At 32.6% G+C, this 18,883-nt stretch overlaps 1 protein-coding gene across 1 annotated transcript; it reads left to right on the forward strand.

Annotated features, from left to right (window-relative positions):
- Positions 1-385: 385 nt before the first annotated feature.
- LOC144845693 (uncharacterized) lies at positions 386-14,721 on the forward strand. Its single transcript, XM_078703120.1, has 18 exons — positions 386-456; positions 802-880; positions 1,232-1,320; positions 1,847-1,933; positions 2,540-2,609; positions 2,777-2,869; positions 3,230-4,727; positions 5,274-5,448; positions 6,065-6,204; positions 6,333-6,427; positions 6,736-6,797; positions 7,134-7,221; positions 7,793-7,973; positions 8,431-8,558; positions 8,853-8,982; positions 11,225-11,330; positions 11,813-11,870; positions 12,824-14,721. The coding sequence occupies exons 1-18, from the start codon at positions 392-394 to the stop codon at positions 12,959-12,961; spliced, it is 3,282 nt and encodes a 1,093-aa protein (XP_078559246.1). The 5' UTR covers positions 386-391; the 3' UTR covers positions 12,962-14,721.
- Positions 14,722-18,883: the final 4,162 nt, after the last annotated feature.

Raw genomic sequence — 18,883 nt, forward strand, 5'->3', positions numbered from 1 at the left:
TTTTATACTACAGTCATAAGTCTGAAGTCTTGATTGTTGAGGTCAAGATGATTATATTCTCTGCACTTTTTATAAGATATCGATATGGTTTGGAAAATATTTTCCAAATAATTTTCTCTCATTCTTACAGATTTTTGTCATCTTATTTCCTGTATATCACCGAGCAGTTTAGTAGAGTTTAAAATTTCTCTATGCTTGCAAATTTATAGTTACATATAAAAGTACATTTTATTTCTTTTCCCTTGTTGTTATTCTTTACTCCTAATATAATAAGTACTCTAACTTTTTTGATTGGATATTTGTTTTGTGTCAAAAGGATGCAGTAGCAAGTGACCTGTGACCTGAATTTGACATGCAGACAACAAAAACAACACAATCGATAAAAATCATAATGGCGGGGATCGGGTTGACAGAAGAAATGGATATTGATGTTGAGTGTGTTGAAGATAGAGACAGGTTTTACAATAATTATTTGCTTAATATATTGTAGTATAATATTATCTGGCGTAAAAACTGTTTTCAAGCAAGCAAACTAGGCTAAGCTTAGGCTTAATTAAGCTAGCCAGCTATAGATAGATTAGAGGGCAGGGTGCCTGTTTCTATTATACCGGATTCTCCCACTCTGCAGCAGCTGCAGTACCACCGCCACTACTCCACGTGACTCTTATGTAGAGGAATATATAGTAGGCCTAGCTAACCTACCTACTAGCCTCCTATATTCTAAGCCTAACTAGCTAGCCACCAGGTGGAACATTTAGATTTAATTAAAATGCAGGATTAATCAAATTCTTCTTTCTCTAGCGATGAATCTTTGATGATTCCGGAAGAAGACGTTCCAGCAGATTTCCCAGAATATCCATGGTTCTTCAATGTAGAAAAAGTGAGCATGATTTTGAGACATTTTTTTGTTCACTTATCTGACAGAACATCTTCTTTTTTTACACAATAATTTTAGAACAATAATGATTTGACAGTATTTTTTACAACATTTTCAAAGCAGGCAACATTAATAAAAAATAAAGGTAATGGTATTTGTTATCATCTTCAAGCCTCAACTGGCAACTGAGAAATACTCTACTCTTTTTGAAAAGTGTACCAAATTCTTTAACATTGTATGTACACAGGACCAACAGCATTACATCCCAACCGAAGAACAAGGTAATGAGAGTAAAGTACTCTGTTGTTAAATAAATATTGTTGTTGATACAGTTACATTTTTTTTCCTATGCAGATGAACTCTAAAATGCCACAATGGGTGCTACATGAAGATATTGATCAGAAGAGTAGAACAGCTATAGAGAAGATGCTATTGGAAGAACAGTATCCTTTCAGATATTTTATTGCCATGAAAGTTAATCATAAATTTACATAAAAATCTTATAAAAGTGATTCTACGACAAATTACATCCATGTGTCTTTCACTGATGTATTTTGACATGTTTTTTCGCAGATTCAAACATAAATTTTTAAATTTTTCAAAATCCAAATATTTGAGGATTAGATTATGTGACGTTATATTATGACAGTTACTTCAGTATATTTATTTTATGCAATTTTCTATAATAATAATAAATTTAATAATAATGATGATAATTTACTTATTTTAATGTCGATATTGAATAAAATACAGAAAAATGAAAATGTTTTTATCAAACTTTATGCAAGTGGCCCTGTTTGTCATCTTCATCTGTCTCTGAATAAATTACAAAATCTAAGACGTTAAAACATTTAGTATTCATTGTCTTTCAAATTTGTTTTGTTATTGGCAGGAATTGGAATAAATAAATAAAATATAATACAGGATATATTAACTGTTTTGAATGAGTGTTCCTTAAGCATTCTTCAGCCTATATTCAGGGAAGTGTGTGCATACCAGATCAGGGAGTTCTAAACATGGTAAAAAGAAGCAACTCTTCTACAAATCTAAACGCAAGTGAGTTATGTTTTAATACATTTTTTAAGTGAGATATGAATATTTGTAGTAGTAAAGCTTAACCCAACTCTTGAAATGCATTAAAATATGTTCTAGTCTTTTGTATAGTGAGCTCTTTTTCTTCTTCAATGTATAGTAGAACATTTATTTGTGCACTGGTACATAGATTTTTCAAACAAATATGTCATTCTACAGTATAGTACCTCAATGAATTACATTATCATGCCATAGATTTTGTGTAAATTTGGTACAAAATGAGACCCTGAACTAAAACGTCAGAATTCCAAATTTAAATCAGACTATCGGTTTGCGAGATACGAGATATAGACTACTGAATTTTTACATTAAAGGTTATGTCTCAATTTTAAGAAATAAATTATCATTGAATAGGAAATAAGAAGAGGAATTGAAATAATTATCATACATACCTCTTATCAACCATAACTACATTTTTAGATTCTCCTGTTTTCTGACGATGTAATATTTTATGGTTTTTTTTGGTTGGTTGAATTGAGATAAAATTACCCAAATACCCAAGATGGTTTTAATGGAATTTTGTTCCCATGTCTATCGTATCTATAATTTGTATATAATTTTTTATTTAAGTGTTGAACATTCAGACACCCATCGAATGCCTTGGTCAGACGAGGAACAACAAGTCTTTAATCAAGCCAGGGTAATGTGGTCATAATTTAGATTTATGTATGATGCTATAAGCTCACTCTGACATTTTGTAAATATTTTGTCATGGTTGGCCCAATTTTGTGTTTCAGAAGATGAGTAATACTTAAGTGAGTATTATTTAGATTTCAAGTTGATTGTTTAGTCTTTTTTTTTCTAAAGGAAATTCATGGTAACCAGTGGAGCAAGATAGCTGATATGATACCAACAAGAACACCATCACAAGTTAAGAATCATGCTGCCGTGATACAAAAGGTAAATATACACTGATAGTTCTACAGTTTTACAGTCCATATACCATTTTATAAAAAAATCGCCTACATATGATATTTTCTAATAAAACTAAAACAAAATTTAACACAGTATCACATAGTAGATGCATTCAGTTACCTCATTGCTTGTTATGTAATAATGAATAAGTCCTGTCAATGTACTATATTGCTGCAGTTAGTCTATTGAATTACTATTCTAAAACACTTTTTTCATCCCGAAGGTTTCCATGCTCTTATGCTTGTTGAGTTAAGAATATTGCACTGCTGCAGTGAGCTTATTATTTAGCGGTAATCTAATAATGTTAACCAATACATAATGAAATCGTTTTGGTTTTTTTTTTAGAAATCAGAAATGTCTGATACACCTGCTAATATCAGAAAGCAGCTAAAGATGCTTACACCTAATCAACTAAAGGAAACCCAGTCACATGGCGATTTGTCGCCAAAAGAAAATGATAATAGCAGCAAGAAGGAATCGCTAAAAAAGCGAAGACTAAGCCGATCACCTAAAAAATCTGGGAAAAAACCACAAGAAGAAACAACTTCCAAACTGTTAAATATATCACCTGTTATTATTCAAGGAGAAGCAGTTAAAATACAGAAGTTAGATTCAGATGAAGATGTAGATATTGACGTTGAAATGGATTCTGATGACTCAAATACATCTCTTCGTAGTCCTGCTTTCTATAAACAAACAATATCCAGCCTATCAGAGAACAGTACTACAGATTGTTCTTTGGATTGCTCTAAAGATAAATCCAATACACTGCTCACTGATAAGTTAAAAAATTCGGACATGAGTGAACAGTATTCTAGTCAAAATTCTATATCAAATATTGATGAGGGTGAAGGTATATCAAGTAATGTTGCTAATTCTGGTATTAACAATGAAAGTTATTCACCAGCAAAAGTTTCTGGAGTCGGAGGTGATCAAAGCCAATGTAAAGAATTACGAGTATGCTTGGAGAAATTGTCTCCACTTTCTACAAAAATTGAAGGCACTGTTGAATCTGATTTGAAGAAAGTACAAGAATCTGATCAAACTTGTGCAAGAAGAATGCCTGTGACAGACAGATTAGTGCCTGTTACAGATGAAATATTACCTATCAAGGAGAAAAGTATACCACTCTACAAAACATCTGTCACAGCCAAAGTACTTTTTGAGAGTGTAGCTCTGGCAGATGAAATAGTACTGGTCACCACAGACGAAATATTACCTGTCACAGAAAAAAGTTTGAATCTCGCAGACAAAAGTCTACATGTTGCAGACAAAAATCTACATGTCGCAGACAAAAGTCTACATCTTGCAGACAAAAATCTACATGTTGCAGACAAAATAGTACCTGTTGTAGTAAACACACCTGTTCTAGACAAAAAACCTATTGCAGACATTAAACTAAACAATTTTATTTCAGAAGATATTACAAAACATTGTACTGTTAAGCTGACTGACTCTAAAGATTTGACCAAGAATAAAACACATAATAAAAATGATGATAATTTAAAAGGTCAAATGTTCATCACAGTGAACTCTGAGAATGTCAGACAAGACTCAGTGGAAGAAAATAATGACTTAGAAGAACCAAAAGTTGGTTTCCAATCTGATATTGCAATTAAACCGTCAAATTTACTTATTGACACTGCAGATATAATGTCTTTCAAAAAACAATTAAATGAAAACAATCAACAGCAAACAAAGAATTTATTTGATGATGATATTCAGAAGACACCTAAAGAGAATGTTAAATTAGATAGTGCTCCTAATATAGAACAATTGACATCTGGTGAAATAATGGATAACAGTGGAAAAGAGGATCAAACAAGCAAAAGCATAGACCATGGTAGGTTACTTGTTTTGTAGGTAGATTGTTATTCTTAGCACTTAGGCAAAACTAATATTGAGGTCTGTCTGACCAACTACGTAAATCAGCGATGTCTACACTATCAAACTGCCCAAATATGGTAGTGATGTGACCAAATATTGTAGTGACATGACATCATCATGTCCATATGGTCACATCACACTTTTTTGTCACATAAAGTTTGATAGTGTAGACAGAGCTCTAAGATGGCAGCAAATACATTCCAGGAAATCTCATATCATACCAAAATTAAAATTTTATTTGATATTATGATAGAGAAGTTTTGTATATGGGTTGTGTTTTGTTATATAAGGTTGCGATTGTCAATGATTTTCTTCAAACCAATCAGCAGTTTGAAGGATACAATCAATGATGGTTTCAACAATAATAACAAAAATAATTATAAGCAAATATGTGGTTTGGTTTGCAGACATGCCCTTGTAAATGCCCAGTATATTCATGAGATCATGTTTTCAAAGTATAATAGATGGTTATTAATGTGATAGTAAATTTTATTTGTTTCAGACCCAACGTTTAACATGTCTACATCACATGAGGTTGTACCCGTTTCGCAAACCGCACTTAAAAAGTCGGGAGTCAATGATGACCCATTTAGTTTTAAATGCTATTCCTCTCAATCGGGTGTTTGCAAGTCTAAAAAACGTTATTTATTTATACGCAACTTGATCTTGAGAACCTGGTAAGTATATTTTTTCATTCTCACTCCTTAGGACGATCAAAGCATATTGATCGAAAAACGTCGAGAAACTCAACAGTTCTTTTCAGAACTAATACATGTGGTGTACCGCAAACTTTATAATATCAACATATGTTTTTTCAACAATTCAATTTATATTAGTACCTCTATTAGAGGGACACCTTTGAGACCCAACAAATCTGCCACTTAATAGTGTGTTTGCCTTGTGAGGAGTGACATCAACTGACATTATTTTGTTACACTCTGAAATATAAATTTAAAAGATGTAATGCCATTCATTTCTTTCACATGGAAGTGTTCCTTTAAAAGTTTGAGTTTCCCTGAGTAGAGGTGTCCCAATGGAGGAGACTCTACTGGAAGTTGTTGACGTTATCATAACACTACATTCTTCCTGCATTTGTATATTCTTGTTGCACTCTGAATATAAAATATCATACAAATAATGAATGTTTGTTAATATTTCATGAGTCAAATGTAGCTGCGATATAGCTAATTTGTACCACACGTTTAAATGCAGAACAATTTAAACCAAAAAAAAGAGTGTGTAAACAGTATTAGTTTATAGTATAACTATAGTTTTATGATATTTATTTTACAGGGAATCTCATAAACAGAATTACATGAACTGTGGTGTAATCCGGAATATACTTAAGAAGAGGCACAAAGCTGGTAATGTCAATGATATTGGATGTATACACAAATACCTTGAGAGAGCTGGTGCTATCAATGTTGGACTAGGTTAGTGATTGGTGGGATGGGTGGGGAAAATATTTCTTATTAGTACAGTACTTTCATTAACTTTTTTTACCTAGTGTTTTTCGTATTGAATTTGACATGTTTATATTGTTTTTCCTTATTCCTTGCAGAAAATCCTAATGCTAAATGGAAACCAAAGATGTGCTCTGTGAAATTGACTAAAGAAGATAAGATCAATTTAATTGAAAACAGAAGAATGTCAATGGTAAAAAAAACATACATTTTTTAAAATTCTCTCCAAAAAATGTGTTAGTTATTTAATTAACTTAGAAAAAGACCAGAATTGGTTTTTAGTTGGTTTGATATTTATCCAAATTATTTACTTGACTGCTAGTCATTGTGCTAATATTGAGGTCTTTTTTAGCAAATAGGATTTTTGTATTGTTGTATTTATAACTTAATTCTATAACTAAATGTTTGTTTTGGAATTTGGTAGTGCAAAGGATTTAATTTTTTTGAACTATCTTATTTGGCATAATTTAGAAATTAGATTTTTATTGTTTTTTACTATAGCGACCAAAACGAAAAAAGGATGCAATTATTATGGAAGAGAAAGACAAGTCGCCTGCTGTCAGGTACATTTTAAATTTCATTTACAAGTTATACCACAAAATACTTCTTTGTTACATCCTACTAAGGAAGTTTATTTTTGGTTTCGATCTAACAATAGCTACTCTATGATAGTTATTCTTTGTTTATTTATCAACTTAAGAGGATAACCCATGTAGGTATTGATTAAAAAAGAACTGATATTAAGGGGTCAAATAGAAAACATAAATACAGCAGTATAACAATAATAATAATAATAAAAAAACTTTATTTAATCACGGTAACACTTGTTCACCACAATGGTGTTTTTCGACAAGGCCATAATAACAGAAATATTCTATTTACTGTTTTTTTTATTACAGAGTTAGCCGTACACAAACAAAACAGAAAGCCAAGTCATATGATCCATTTAAATTAATTGCTTGCTCAAAATTTTCAAATTTAACACCAGTAAGTAGTAGAACCTTGTCTTTCTTGGTCAATTCCATCAGCAGAGTCTCTCTTTTACCACTGCCATCGTTCCAATGAAAAGGAAAGATGCATGTGACAGAGATTCAGTAGTACTCTTCTGGTTCCCATTGATTTCTTGTACATTAGGCCAGAAGTATATAGTGTGGCAGGTGTCATAATACTTTTTGACATATTTAGCATATGTTTTATTATGGGATAACAACAGGGTGATAACTAGAACCCATGCTTTAAGTCGTTATTTTGGTGTTACATACCAAGGATAGCTCACTAAGTCTGTAGACTTGTTTCCGCTGGCTCCTTCTGGCGGTGAATTGGTCAATACACCACGTTCTTTAACATGCACATGAGCCACGTTCTTTAATATGCACATGAACCATATTGCACATAGAACCAACGGCCTAATGTCTCATCTGAAAGACAGTATTTGCCTTTAACACGCTGTTTAACCATAACAAAACCCAAACTGTAGCAATGCCAGTATGTTAATCCACAGCCCTGTAATTATGATAATGCAACTTAACCATGAACTTCCACTATTATTTATTTCTAGGCCCCATTGATGTTGAAGGTGACTTCTAAATCTCTTATCGTTATGGACATTCATGCACATCTGTCAGGCACAGAGGTGATTGGTCTGTTAGGTGGATGTTTTAATCAAAGTCAACTTACAATTCAAACCGCAGTGCCTTGTAACAGTCTTAGTACTGGCATGCAATGTGAGATGGACCCAGGTATGCTATCATTTCACTCAACTCTATATTTCTTTATTGTTGTGACATGATGCTTTCCACTATTTTCCCCAGAATGGTTATGTGTTTTGGCTATTCAAACATTTAATTAATAATAATAATAATTAAATAATTATTATTGCTGTTGGTCAGTGCTAGTGTAGATTTTGTATTATAGCCTCACCCTTCAGAAGGGATGTTATGATGTTGGACATATTTACTATATACACTATTCAAAAATATTTAATAGATCGTTAACCGGTAAACATTGCAAGACATTGAATCTAAATTTATTCAAATGCTGTTGAAGATGGTCTAATAGTATCTACTGCAATGTGACCATGTTAAACGTGTAGAGAAATAATAATAATTTTCTCAGTTTCCACCGAACTGAGCACCAATCAAAGAAACATGCTGTTTGTGGTAGTAGATTCCTGAATTATATATTATATATTTTCAGTTTCTCAGACAGAAGCTTGTGAAGCAATTATAAATAGTGGATTACAGGTTGTTGGATGGTACCACAGTCATCCTACCTTTCCACCGAATCCATCAGTTAGAGATATCGAAACGCAATCGCAATTTCAGGTATGATTACAATGGAGATCATCCTTTGCTTAAATTGCTATGACATTTCTGCCACAACGAAAACCCAATGATGATGTACGAATTATTCATTCATACAATATTAAACATTCATACAGTTCAGTGGTAGCCTAACCTAGGCCCATTCTGTAAAGAAACTTTTAGTTTTGTTAACATTGAATTGTTGTATTCAATCTGCATATTTTTCATAAGGCTATTTGTTATTTGTAGCCTACACTACAATTAACTACAATAAAAAAATATAGCATTAGTCAATATATGATTTTCAATTTGCAGAGCTGGTTCGTGCAGGGTGGAGCTCCGTTTGTTGGGGCTATTGTCAATCCTTATGGTAGAAACTTCCAGAATGAATCAGAATTCCGTTTCATGATCATTTGTGACCAGTGGTTAGATGGAGAGATGACGAGTGAGTATTCCATCAAAGTTAATTCATTTGTATACTAATATTTGCTATAAGGTTCTATACTAAAGAGGAGTTTATAGTGGAATGTATAGATAAACTTTATTAACTGTTTAAATTACTTACAAAAAAAAAAAAATAGTGTTTATTTATAATAATAATTTATGCATGCTCCCTTCTTCTGGGTTGACGATGTGCATTCTTCAAACAACCAATAAATGCAGATAAAATGGCCAATAAATATGTCATTATGTCCTGCCTGTATGCCTGTCTTTGGGCTAGAATACCAAGCTAGGCAATCCGGCTGGGAAATTTATAAATGCAGTACAGTAGAACCTCCATTTTACGTACGGTACGGGACTGAAAGGCGTACGTAAAACAAGGGATTCGTAAAATCAAGGTTTACCTTAAATTGACCCCCAAATACGTAGATCGTAGCTAAAAAGGCTGCCGTGTTTGCCTACAGCATGCAGGTGGTCACTAGATTAGCTAGGCCCTTCCTAGAGGCCTAGACTAATCTAGGCCAGGCTAGCAGGCCTAGCAAGATGTGAGGCCTAGAAAAGTACAGTATATACAGGCTGTGCGATTTAGTTTAAATAAAGTGTTATAAATAAAATATCAATGTTCTTGTATTTTCTATCAATAAAAACAGTCGCTGCTGTAGGGGAATGCACATGAGTTCCTCACACAGCCATGGGTTTGTGCTTTGTTGTTGTTAAATTGCGCCCTCAATGTAAGAAAATGATGACGTCATCGGTAATTTTAAGCGTACGTAAAATCAAGGGAACGTATAATCAGGGTACGTAAAACGAAGGTTCTACTGTACATAGTATTTATAAACCAATACTGTACCTTGGAATTAGACGATTCAAGTTTTTTAAAAGCTTGGTCATTGTTAGACTGTGAAACCATTAAAATAACCTACAATTTGTGGAACACCGGAACTTCTTTGTGCCTTCCCCTTTGAGATCAAAGTGTGATGACAAAGCTTTGGGCTTCAGTTCATCATCAAACAATTCCTTCATTTACTTCAATAGAAGCTAATTAATTAGTAGATAGTACTTCACTGCCGTTACTGTAATAAAATTACAGTAGTAATGGTAAAATCTCCAGCATGGCTTCCTATCTTGACACAACAATATGATATCAAGTCATGAAGTTACTGTAAGGAAGTAAATTATGTACTTTGTTTTATGTTTCATATTAATATTCAATAGTATTCATTCATTTATTTAATCACCTCAAAAACAAGTAAGACAAAATAGTTTGTGCCAGTAATGCTCTACTCTCCAGTTTCATAATTTACAATTACTCATTTCCATATAATACAATAAGATAATACTACATATACTGTACATAAAAAAGGACTTATTGAATGATAATGATATATACAACATTTCCAGTTGTTAGGTTCACATTCACCGTTGATCATGCTTCCACTGAGTGAAATATTGCTGCTCTCAGTTTGGCTTAAATCATGTTAATGTACTTAATTGATATATTGAACAATTATTTCATCTACTAGTTGGGTTCACATTCACTGTTGATCATGCTTCCACTGAGTGAAATACCACTGCTCTCAGTTTGGCTTAAATCATGTTAATGTACTTAATTGATATATTGAACAATATTTCATCCACTAGTTGCGTTCATATTCACTGTTGATCATGCTTCCACTGAGTGAAATATTGCTGCTCTCAGTTTGGCTTAAATCATGATAATGTATTGAATTGATATATTTAACAATATTTCATCCACTAATTGCATTCATATTCACTGTTGATCATGCTTCCACTGAGTGAAATATTGCTGCTCTCAGTTTGGCTTAAATCATGATAATGTATTGAATTGATATATTTAACAATATTTCATCCACTAGTTGCATTCATATTCACTGTTGATCATGCTTCCACTGAGTGAAATACCTCTGCTCTCATTTTTTTTCTTATCAAGCAGTACAAACTGACACAGCACATCTGTAATGATTTATTTATTGATTTATTCAGGTTCGATTGTTAAATGGAACTGTAGCTTGGTGGTCAACATGCTTGCCTTCCAATCCCAAGGTTCAATCCTGACCTAGTGCCAGGGCTGTAACTCACGACTCTTTCAACTCCACTCCCTAAGCCTCAAATGAGACTTTATAAGCATGATAAAATATTTTATCCATCCTGTAATTGGCAAGTTTGTACTCACTGTTGGAAGCCTATGAAATAAAAAATAATGTATTGATTTTGATTACTTTCAGAGCAACCATTTCAGTTTGATTTTGATGTTGTTCATCCGGTGATTGATGCCAATGAATTAATAACTGTCACTATGAATCTACTTCACAAATTTAAAACATACAGCTAGTAAGTTTAACAATACAAATCTTTTGTATTTTATTGTTAGAAATATAATTGGCTCCTTGAAGGATAATAACAATAATTACAGTAGAACCTCTCCTTTTGGACACCCCTATTCAGGGGACACCTTATGAATGGGACAAAGAGCCAATATATTGTTCAACCCCTATGTAGGGACACCCCTATTAAGGGGACACTTTATTGTGTACTGTAATAAGTCATTTCTCCGTTATGCAATTCTTTTGAAAAATACAAGATTTAGATTTAGTATTCTAGATGATTTGATTTAATAAAATACAACACAATAAAATCACGAAAACGAAAGGTCGAGAAACCGTTGGAAAGCACCAATTTAGGGCAACAAAAAACAGCAATTAATATTGGAGAGATATTTTTTGTAAGTATAAAGTTAAAGCATGTTAATTTATTATGCAATGTATTGAGAAAAAAAGAACCTTTTTAATGACACATTTTTTATTTTTTAATAGTCGGATTGAAATGATGGAGCGCTATCGGAGAAAGTGGGAATTAACATACCTTGAAAAGGTAACTACCGTATATGTACACTACAAACTTATTACAAGGTTATTTAAGCCAGTCATGTGTCTAATAAAGTGTATGGGTGAACAATGCATACATCTGTGTGCAATTTGAATTGGTTACTATTCGCTGGGAATAAAATGCATACATTTTTATCATTAGTACCAAATGGACATGACAAGGATGTGACACAGAAAAAATGTGTTGGTTTAGAATATAAACGAAACAGGAAAGGACCTATCAATTCCCAACAGTCTCTATGTATGTGAATTGCCTTTCATTCTGGAATGGTGTTTCGATGACAATATATAATATTAGGCTACATTACTAATATTTTTAAGGCCTGTTGCTGTTAAAAATATACATCATATGGGCTCCAAAGAAGTAATGCCGAGGGGTTAGGCCATACTGGGTTAAATTTTCATTAGAAATGACTTCCAGTCAACCCAGCTGTAAAGAATTCCTGGTTTAAAAAAAAACAAGTGGATAAAGCGGTTCATTTCCCTATGTTGTTTTATTTAATATTGTATTAATTGTCGTATTCGAGTGGGACCATTGAGTAGTTATTTAACGGAGTATTTTGAGCGTTGAGATTGTTCTTAACGAAAAAGCTTTCGTTGTCAACGTTTTCTATTCGAATGTCTTTCTGTTGAGCACAAATTTACAATTCGAATACAAAAAGTACAAATCTTTACGTTGACAACGAAAGTTCCCAATCGAATACTACAATTCTCAATTGTTTGTGGGTATTATTTCATACCCCACTTCAAATATAGCCCATAGTTTTTTACCCATTACATTGAGGTCAAATCTTTAAAATTGTAAAGCCCAATATTTTGACGCTTTCTAATTGAGCAGTTGTCACAACGGGTTATCCCACTGTGCAGACTCAAGAACGCATTTTTTTTTGTATTAAAGAGACATGTGTATTTTATTCATATTCATTCCTTGTTATTTAGATGTTGCTGTCATTAAAGAAGTATTTATTGTTAGATGGTGGAAGTTTACAGGCGGGTTTAATAGACAAGATACGAGAGATGGTAGTTGAGGAGTTTAAATCAGCAACAACATTCAATCTGCAAGTTAATGATGATTAATTCATTTATGGTATTACTTATCCCATTCAAATATAGTACATATTTTTTTAACCATTACATTGAGGTCAAATCTTTGTGCTACTCTAAACTCTTTCAAGACACATTTGAAGTTTTTCTTTTTCATTAATTAAAATTATTGCCACTTCTCAATATATGTACAGCGCATTGAGAGCTTGCTTATATGCACTTATAAGAATGAACTATTATTATTATTATTCATCTCAGTGGTATGGCGAGTAAAACATTTGTTTACATCTATCCTACAATATCAAAATAGTATTATTATTATTTATATAAAAGAAATACACAAAATTCAGTGAATAAGTGAAAAAGAACTTTCAAATGTTCACTTTTAGGCCAAACATGCAATCAGGACGAACACTCTATACAGATCACTGCATTTTGGCTGGCCCCACTCATTTAGGCCACAACAGGATCGGCCCAAAGCAATTGCTGAACTAGGCTCTAAATCATATATTGGTTTGGATGCAGTCACATAATAAATATTATTTTAATATTATATCATCAATTTACAAACCAAATCAAATAAAAAATTATTCCATGAAAAAATTATATTTTCAAAAAAAAATATATGTTTTTTGATTTTTCAATTTATGCATACATGGTAGTATAGCATGTACAATGATGTAACAACTACACTATATGAAATTATTAAGCAAAAATTATAATATGGTGATATAACTGATTTGCGCATGTGCGATACAGCCTAACGCTACAACAAAACTAATTACAAAATGGTTAATCAAAATCGGCCAAGGTAGCAAAATTATCGTAATAGCATTAAATACCCATTGTCTTTTGCTAACTGCCTTCAATAAACTTGAGAACAAAATTTTGTTTGTAGTATTTATAATATATACATAAAAAACAACAAAAACTTTTTTGATAGAATTTTAGAATGTATAAATATAATGTATAATAATAATAATAATTATATTTTCTAAAGCTTTTTAAAAAAATATATATTTTTTTTAGCATTTACTATTTAATTAGTAAAATAATAAAAATATAAAATCAATTTCAAATATATAATACTGTATCTCTAAAGGAGAAATTATAATACTAATAGAGTGAAATGGTGAGCTACGATTATGTCTTTGAAGATTTTAGGGTGGTAATGTTTAAAAACCATAAAAAAAACAAACAAACAACCAACAAACATACACATTTTATGTTTGTATCAACCAAAATCTTTGCAGAGGAGCTGTGCCGAGTCTTGTTCTTCCTCTACAGAGGTGGACACTGAGACTGGTAAGGTCAAAACACAACTTTGCACTGATTACCAGCTGCATTATAGGAGTATGTTTCCATATGTGGAAAAATGGCTGGGGAAATAATGAACAGCGCTTAAAGGTTTCACAACATTAGGCCCTTTATAAAACAAGATGCAATTTCAATACATATTTAAATAGGCTATGTAGTATAAAAAGTGTATAAAGTACACAGAAAGTGAGAAGTTATGTTAGATATATAGCTTGTATCATGTTTTTTTTGTGTGTGTTTTAATGGGAAGAACAAGTCACTAATTGCATGGATATTTTTCTAGAAGTGTTTAATTGCTGGCATTAATCACATGGTTGACAGTATTGCACCTCAACCAGATAAGTATGTTTAATATTGAAACCTAGATAGATATTAAAGTGAAGTGTTTGTGTTTTTGATACCATGTTAAATTGTGTCAAGGTTCGCAGTCCTGTTTAAACCACTTGACACCAAAGTTTAATGCACAATTTAAGAAACCGTAAAATACCATTCTTTCGAAATTTTGCATGATGAAATATTGTATCCAGGACTTTATATTCTATTTCCTTACTTTTTCACATGTCATGTCTCGTTTTATTAATCAGAGGAAGTTTTAAGTGTCCTTGTTAACTTATTAAAGCATGTTTGAAAACTATCAAGAATTTTGTTGCACTATATTTTTTTGGGTGGAGTGACATTTTGCAATACTACTACCGAGTTGAGCAAGAATATATTGTTGTTGGCGTAGCCTCTCATTGGAGCTAGGCTGCTAGGCTAGCATAAATTTAGCTGGTTGAATGTGTTGTAGTGTTCGATTATGTTATAACTTATGAAGAAGTTTCTCTTTTTTAGAGGGAAGGTTATTAGCCCATTTAACCTCTCATTTAAATCAAGTATTTAGTAAATCACTAAAACATATGGTATGAAACAGTTTATTTTAGATCTAGTTGCTGTATATAGTTATCATAATTCCCAAGTTAGTGACAGTCTGAATAGGTTACCTTTGACATCATAATCACTTCCAAGTCCTGCTAGCCTGGTAAGCTAACATTAGTTCTTGACAACACAAGATTTCAGCCAGATTAAAGCAGACTTATCTGGGTCTAAATTAGACAATTTTCTGAAGTACTTAGCTCTTACAAACCATTGAATACCCACCTAGTACTTTCAAGTTCTTTTAATCAACCCTTACGGGCTTTTCACACCTGCTCTGGCACAACGCGCCACACCAATCGTGTTACTCGATCGATCGATAATTGCTAATGCTGTACTCATAATCTGACATGAATCTGAACTGGAGCCGGAGTTGTGAATGACCCTTTAATTGTTTTTTTTTATTTGTTGCTTGTCAGATGGTGGATTTCTTCTTCACCATCCCTCTTCCCATTGCTTTAATTTTTCATGTTTCAATACCTAGATATCGTTGATACGATCTTTGGTTGTACCATAGATGAACTCTGTACAGGCCTTAGTAACTTTTGTTGTTTTTATTTTCAATACAATAAATGACATGTTATCTTATTTCACAAGTACTTTTAAAGATCTTAACCCATAGTTAACTTTTTGATACTACTACCTTTACCCTAACTTTTGATTGCTGTAGTAAAATTGTGTTTGTTTCGAATACAGGTACATCGAATGTTATCTTATCTCTGGTCTTTAGCAGGTGGTGTAAACATGATATTGAGGAACATATTCCTCTTGCTTGAATAAGGTATATCACAGACAGACAGATGTCGTTGTAATGTGAACAAAGTGGCTGTGGTTTACCCACCCCAAACCTCTTCCAACCAGACTAAAATTACCTACATTAACAACACCCTCTGCTTACTACTGTCCACCCTGTGCCTATACAAAAAAAAAGCCTGTTACTGACTGAGAGATTGAAAGCATTGATTGACAGTAAAACTATGGTTAATATTAAGAGTATTGGCAGATGGCCCAGACATTAAGTGAATTTTGGCAAAGTAGCATATACTATATACATTTCCAGGAAAAGGGACATTTGTACAGGTTCATATATTATCTAATTTGTTAGTAGACAGTCACAAGGATTTCTACATTAAACTATTACAGTATAATAATATTGACAAATTAGTTTATACACATTACACAGCTAACTTACTAAAAATGGAACTCCCCAATTGTAGACTTGCTGAAAACCGGAAATCAACTTTCTGGAAAGAGAAATGTTGGGCCTGCCAAAGATTATCAGCTGTGAGAGACGACTACTAATTTTGTGGTTTATTAATAATACAGTATACAATAATAAACAAAATACTACCATGGCCCTGTTGCATAATCTCCAGTGTAGATTCAAATATAACTTTATAACTGACTGTATATCTGCTAAGTCTGTGTTCCCAGACCATTTAAATCAGTCGGTGTTGTCAACTTTCAATGCTCAAGATATAACGGCAGTCAAAATGTTGTATTGTTGGAGCAGTTAAAGATGTATTGTCCCCCTAAAAAATTAATTCTTAAAAAAACGTTTGTTGAATATTCCATTTTAATGTAACATAATAGTTATCCACTTTGACCAAAAATTGGATCGAAAAAAAATGTATTTACCTGAAAAAAATGTAATTTAAAGCAAAAAATGGTCAAATTGGCTGCCAGACAATGGATTTTTGGTTGAATTTAACCATTTGTTTTGTCATTTTACAAGTGAAAACATTATTTTTTTTCATTTTTTTCTATGGAAGTGATTAACTTTATTAAAACTTCAACTTCATATTCAAAGTCTGATTTAATTAATCTTCATTTTTCATGTTTTTGGGGGACAATACATCTTTAAATGGTGTTACCATTATATTTAGAATGCAATTCAACTGGTTATTTGCAATTTGTCCCATTTATGCTGCTAAGAAATTGGGGTGGGGGTAATTTATTCACATGGGTATTAATCATTAATGTTATCATCTTATGCCTGTTGGCATATCTTGCTATCTTCTCACCATCTCCTGGCTAGCCTTGATAGTCTGTTCTTCCCAATTAACCGTATGACATCAGCCATGCATTTCCAATATGGTGTGATTCAAAAGCACCACCCGATTACAAGACCAATGCAAGGCCTAATCAAGCACCTATTGATGGCCTATCAAGTTAGATAACATAATCAGAGAGTAAACTATCGATCTACTGCCCTCGACTTACCCCCTTATTTTAGATAAGAAAACAGTGTAATACTTCTAGTCATATTTACACAAACACTATCTGAGTTATAACTTGGTAAACATTATATTAATCAATAACTTTGATCTGAACTCAAATAAATTATTAATAAAATACAATGATGGCGCTAGGAAATTCCCCCAAGAGAGATTTAAAAATCAATTGTCTGAAATAACCTGTGATCCTTGCAGTTTTTTTTTATATTCTACAGACTTCTAAGTTTAGCCTGCTTGCTAGGGATTCTAGCAGATTTTCATATCTTTACACCATCTAACCCTTATTTATTTCAGCTCATTCTCTATTTTTGTTTTAATAGTACAGTATCAGTTTGAAATATGTGGATAAAGTTATACCATAAAGTCATGGGGAGTTGGAGTACCCTTCCACAAGACAAACTTCCAGCAGAAGTGATGGTAAATAGGCCTCTAGTCTAGCTCATGACAATGTTTCCTTTGTGACAATCCTGGTTAAGGGGTTGACCCATGTTGTGTTAGTCTTAAGAGTCACGTAACAACCCATGTATCAACAAAGCTCCATGGAGTGCAATTGAGCAGGAATACCCACCTTCCATCCTGTTTAAATTATTTATAATTATTTATTTTATGACCTTCCACCCACTCAGCCTAATTTTAACAGTACCCACCACGAACACTCTGGGTACCTGGAGGTATCTCTTGGTCCCCACCCACTCTCAACTTCTTAACACCACTAGATTTCTCTGCCATACAGAGCGTAATAAAATAAAAACATCAAAACTGTTGATATATGATGTTTTGTTTCAGATAGTTACACAATACTTTAAATACAAAAAATGTCATCAACATAATCCTGATGATATGATTAATGCTGAAATACTGTATTTTATTGTGTGGAGGGTATGGAGTACCATGGAGTACCATGGTATTAGGCCTACTGTACTGTCTGTACATGTCTGTCATAAGTTTAAATGGCTAAAAGGTGTACAAGGTTTATTTACAAAAAAGATGAATTAAACAAAACAGTAACAGCTTCAATATTTGCAGTGAACCATAATGACTACAATTAAATTTGTTGAGGTCACGCTATCTAGAGTAATTAAAAGATCAGCAGAATGATGTCTTGTCAATAAAACTGCTATTTGTTAACAAATACCCATTATGCTGCCCTCTGCTTTTTTCCTTTGCCCATAATCAATAACATGGTAACTGAAGTATGCCCTCTTAACCATGGAGGAATTAGTTAAAACCTTGATTAGATGCCCCATGGGGGTTAAAGATTAGCCTGCTTTGGGATTAGTGTTTCAAGGTTTTAAATGTTACCTTTGCTATTTACAAGAACAAGTAAACAATTTTTTTTTCAGTTTACCATTATGTTTTTTGTCATGATTTCATCATAATTTCTTCTATTCAAAATTCAAGTTTTGTTGTAAAACTTGTATTGTATTGTAGGTCAGATTCACTTTTTTTTTCAATTTTTCCTCAATATCAAGCCTCCTTTGTGTGTAAT

The sequence above is a fragment of the Antedon bifida genome, chromosome 6 (genome assembly GCF_963402885.1).
Source record: "Antedon bifida chromosome 6, ecAntBifi1.1, whole genome shotgun sequence".
Classification (NCBI taxonomy): Eukaryota; Metazoa; Echinodermata; class Crinoidea; order Comatulida; family Antedonidae; genus Antedon; species Antedon bifida.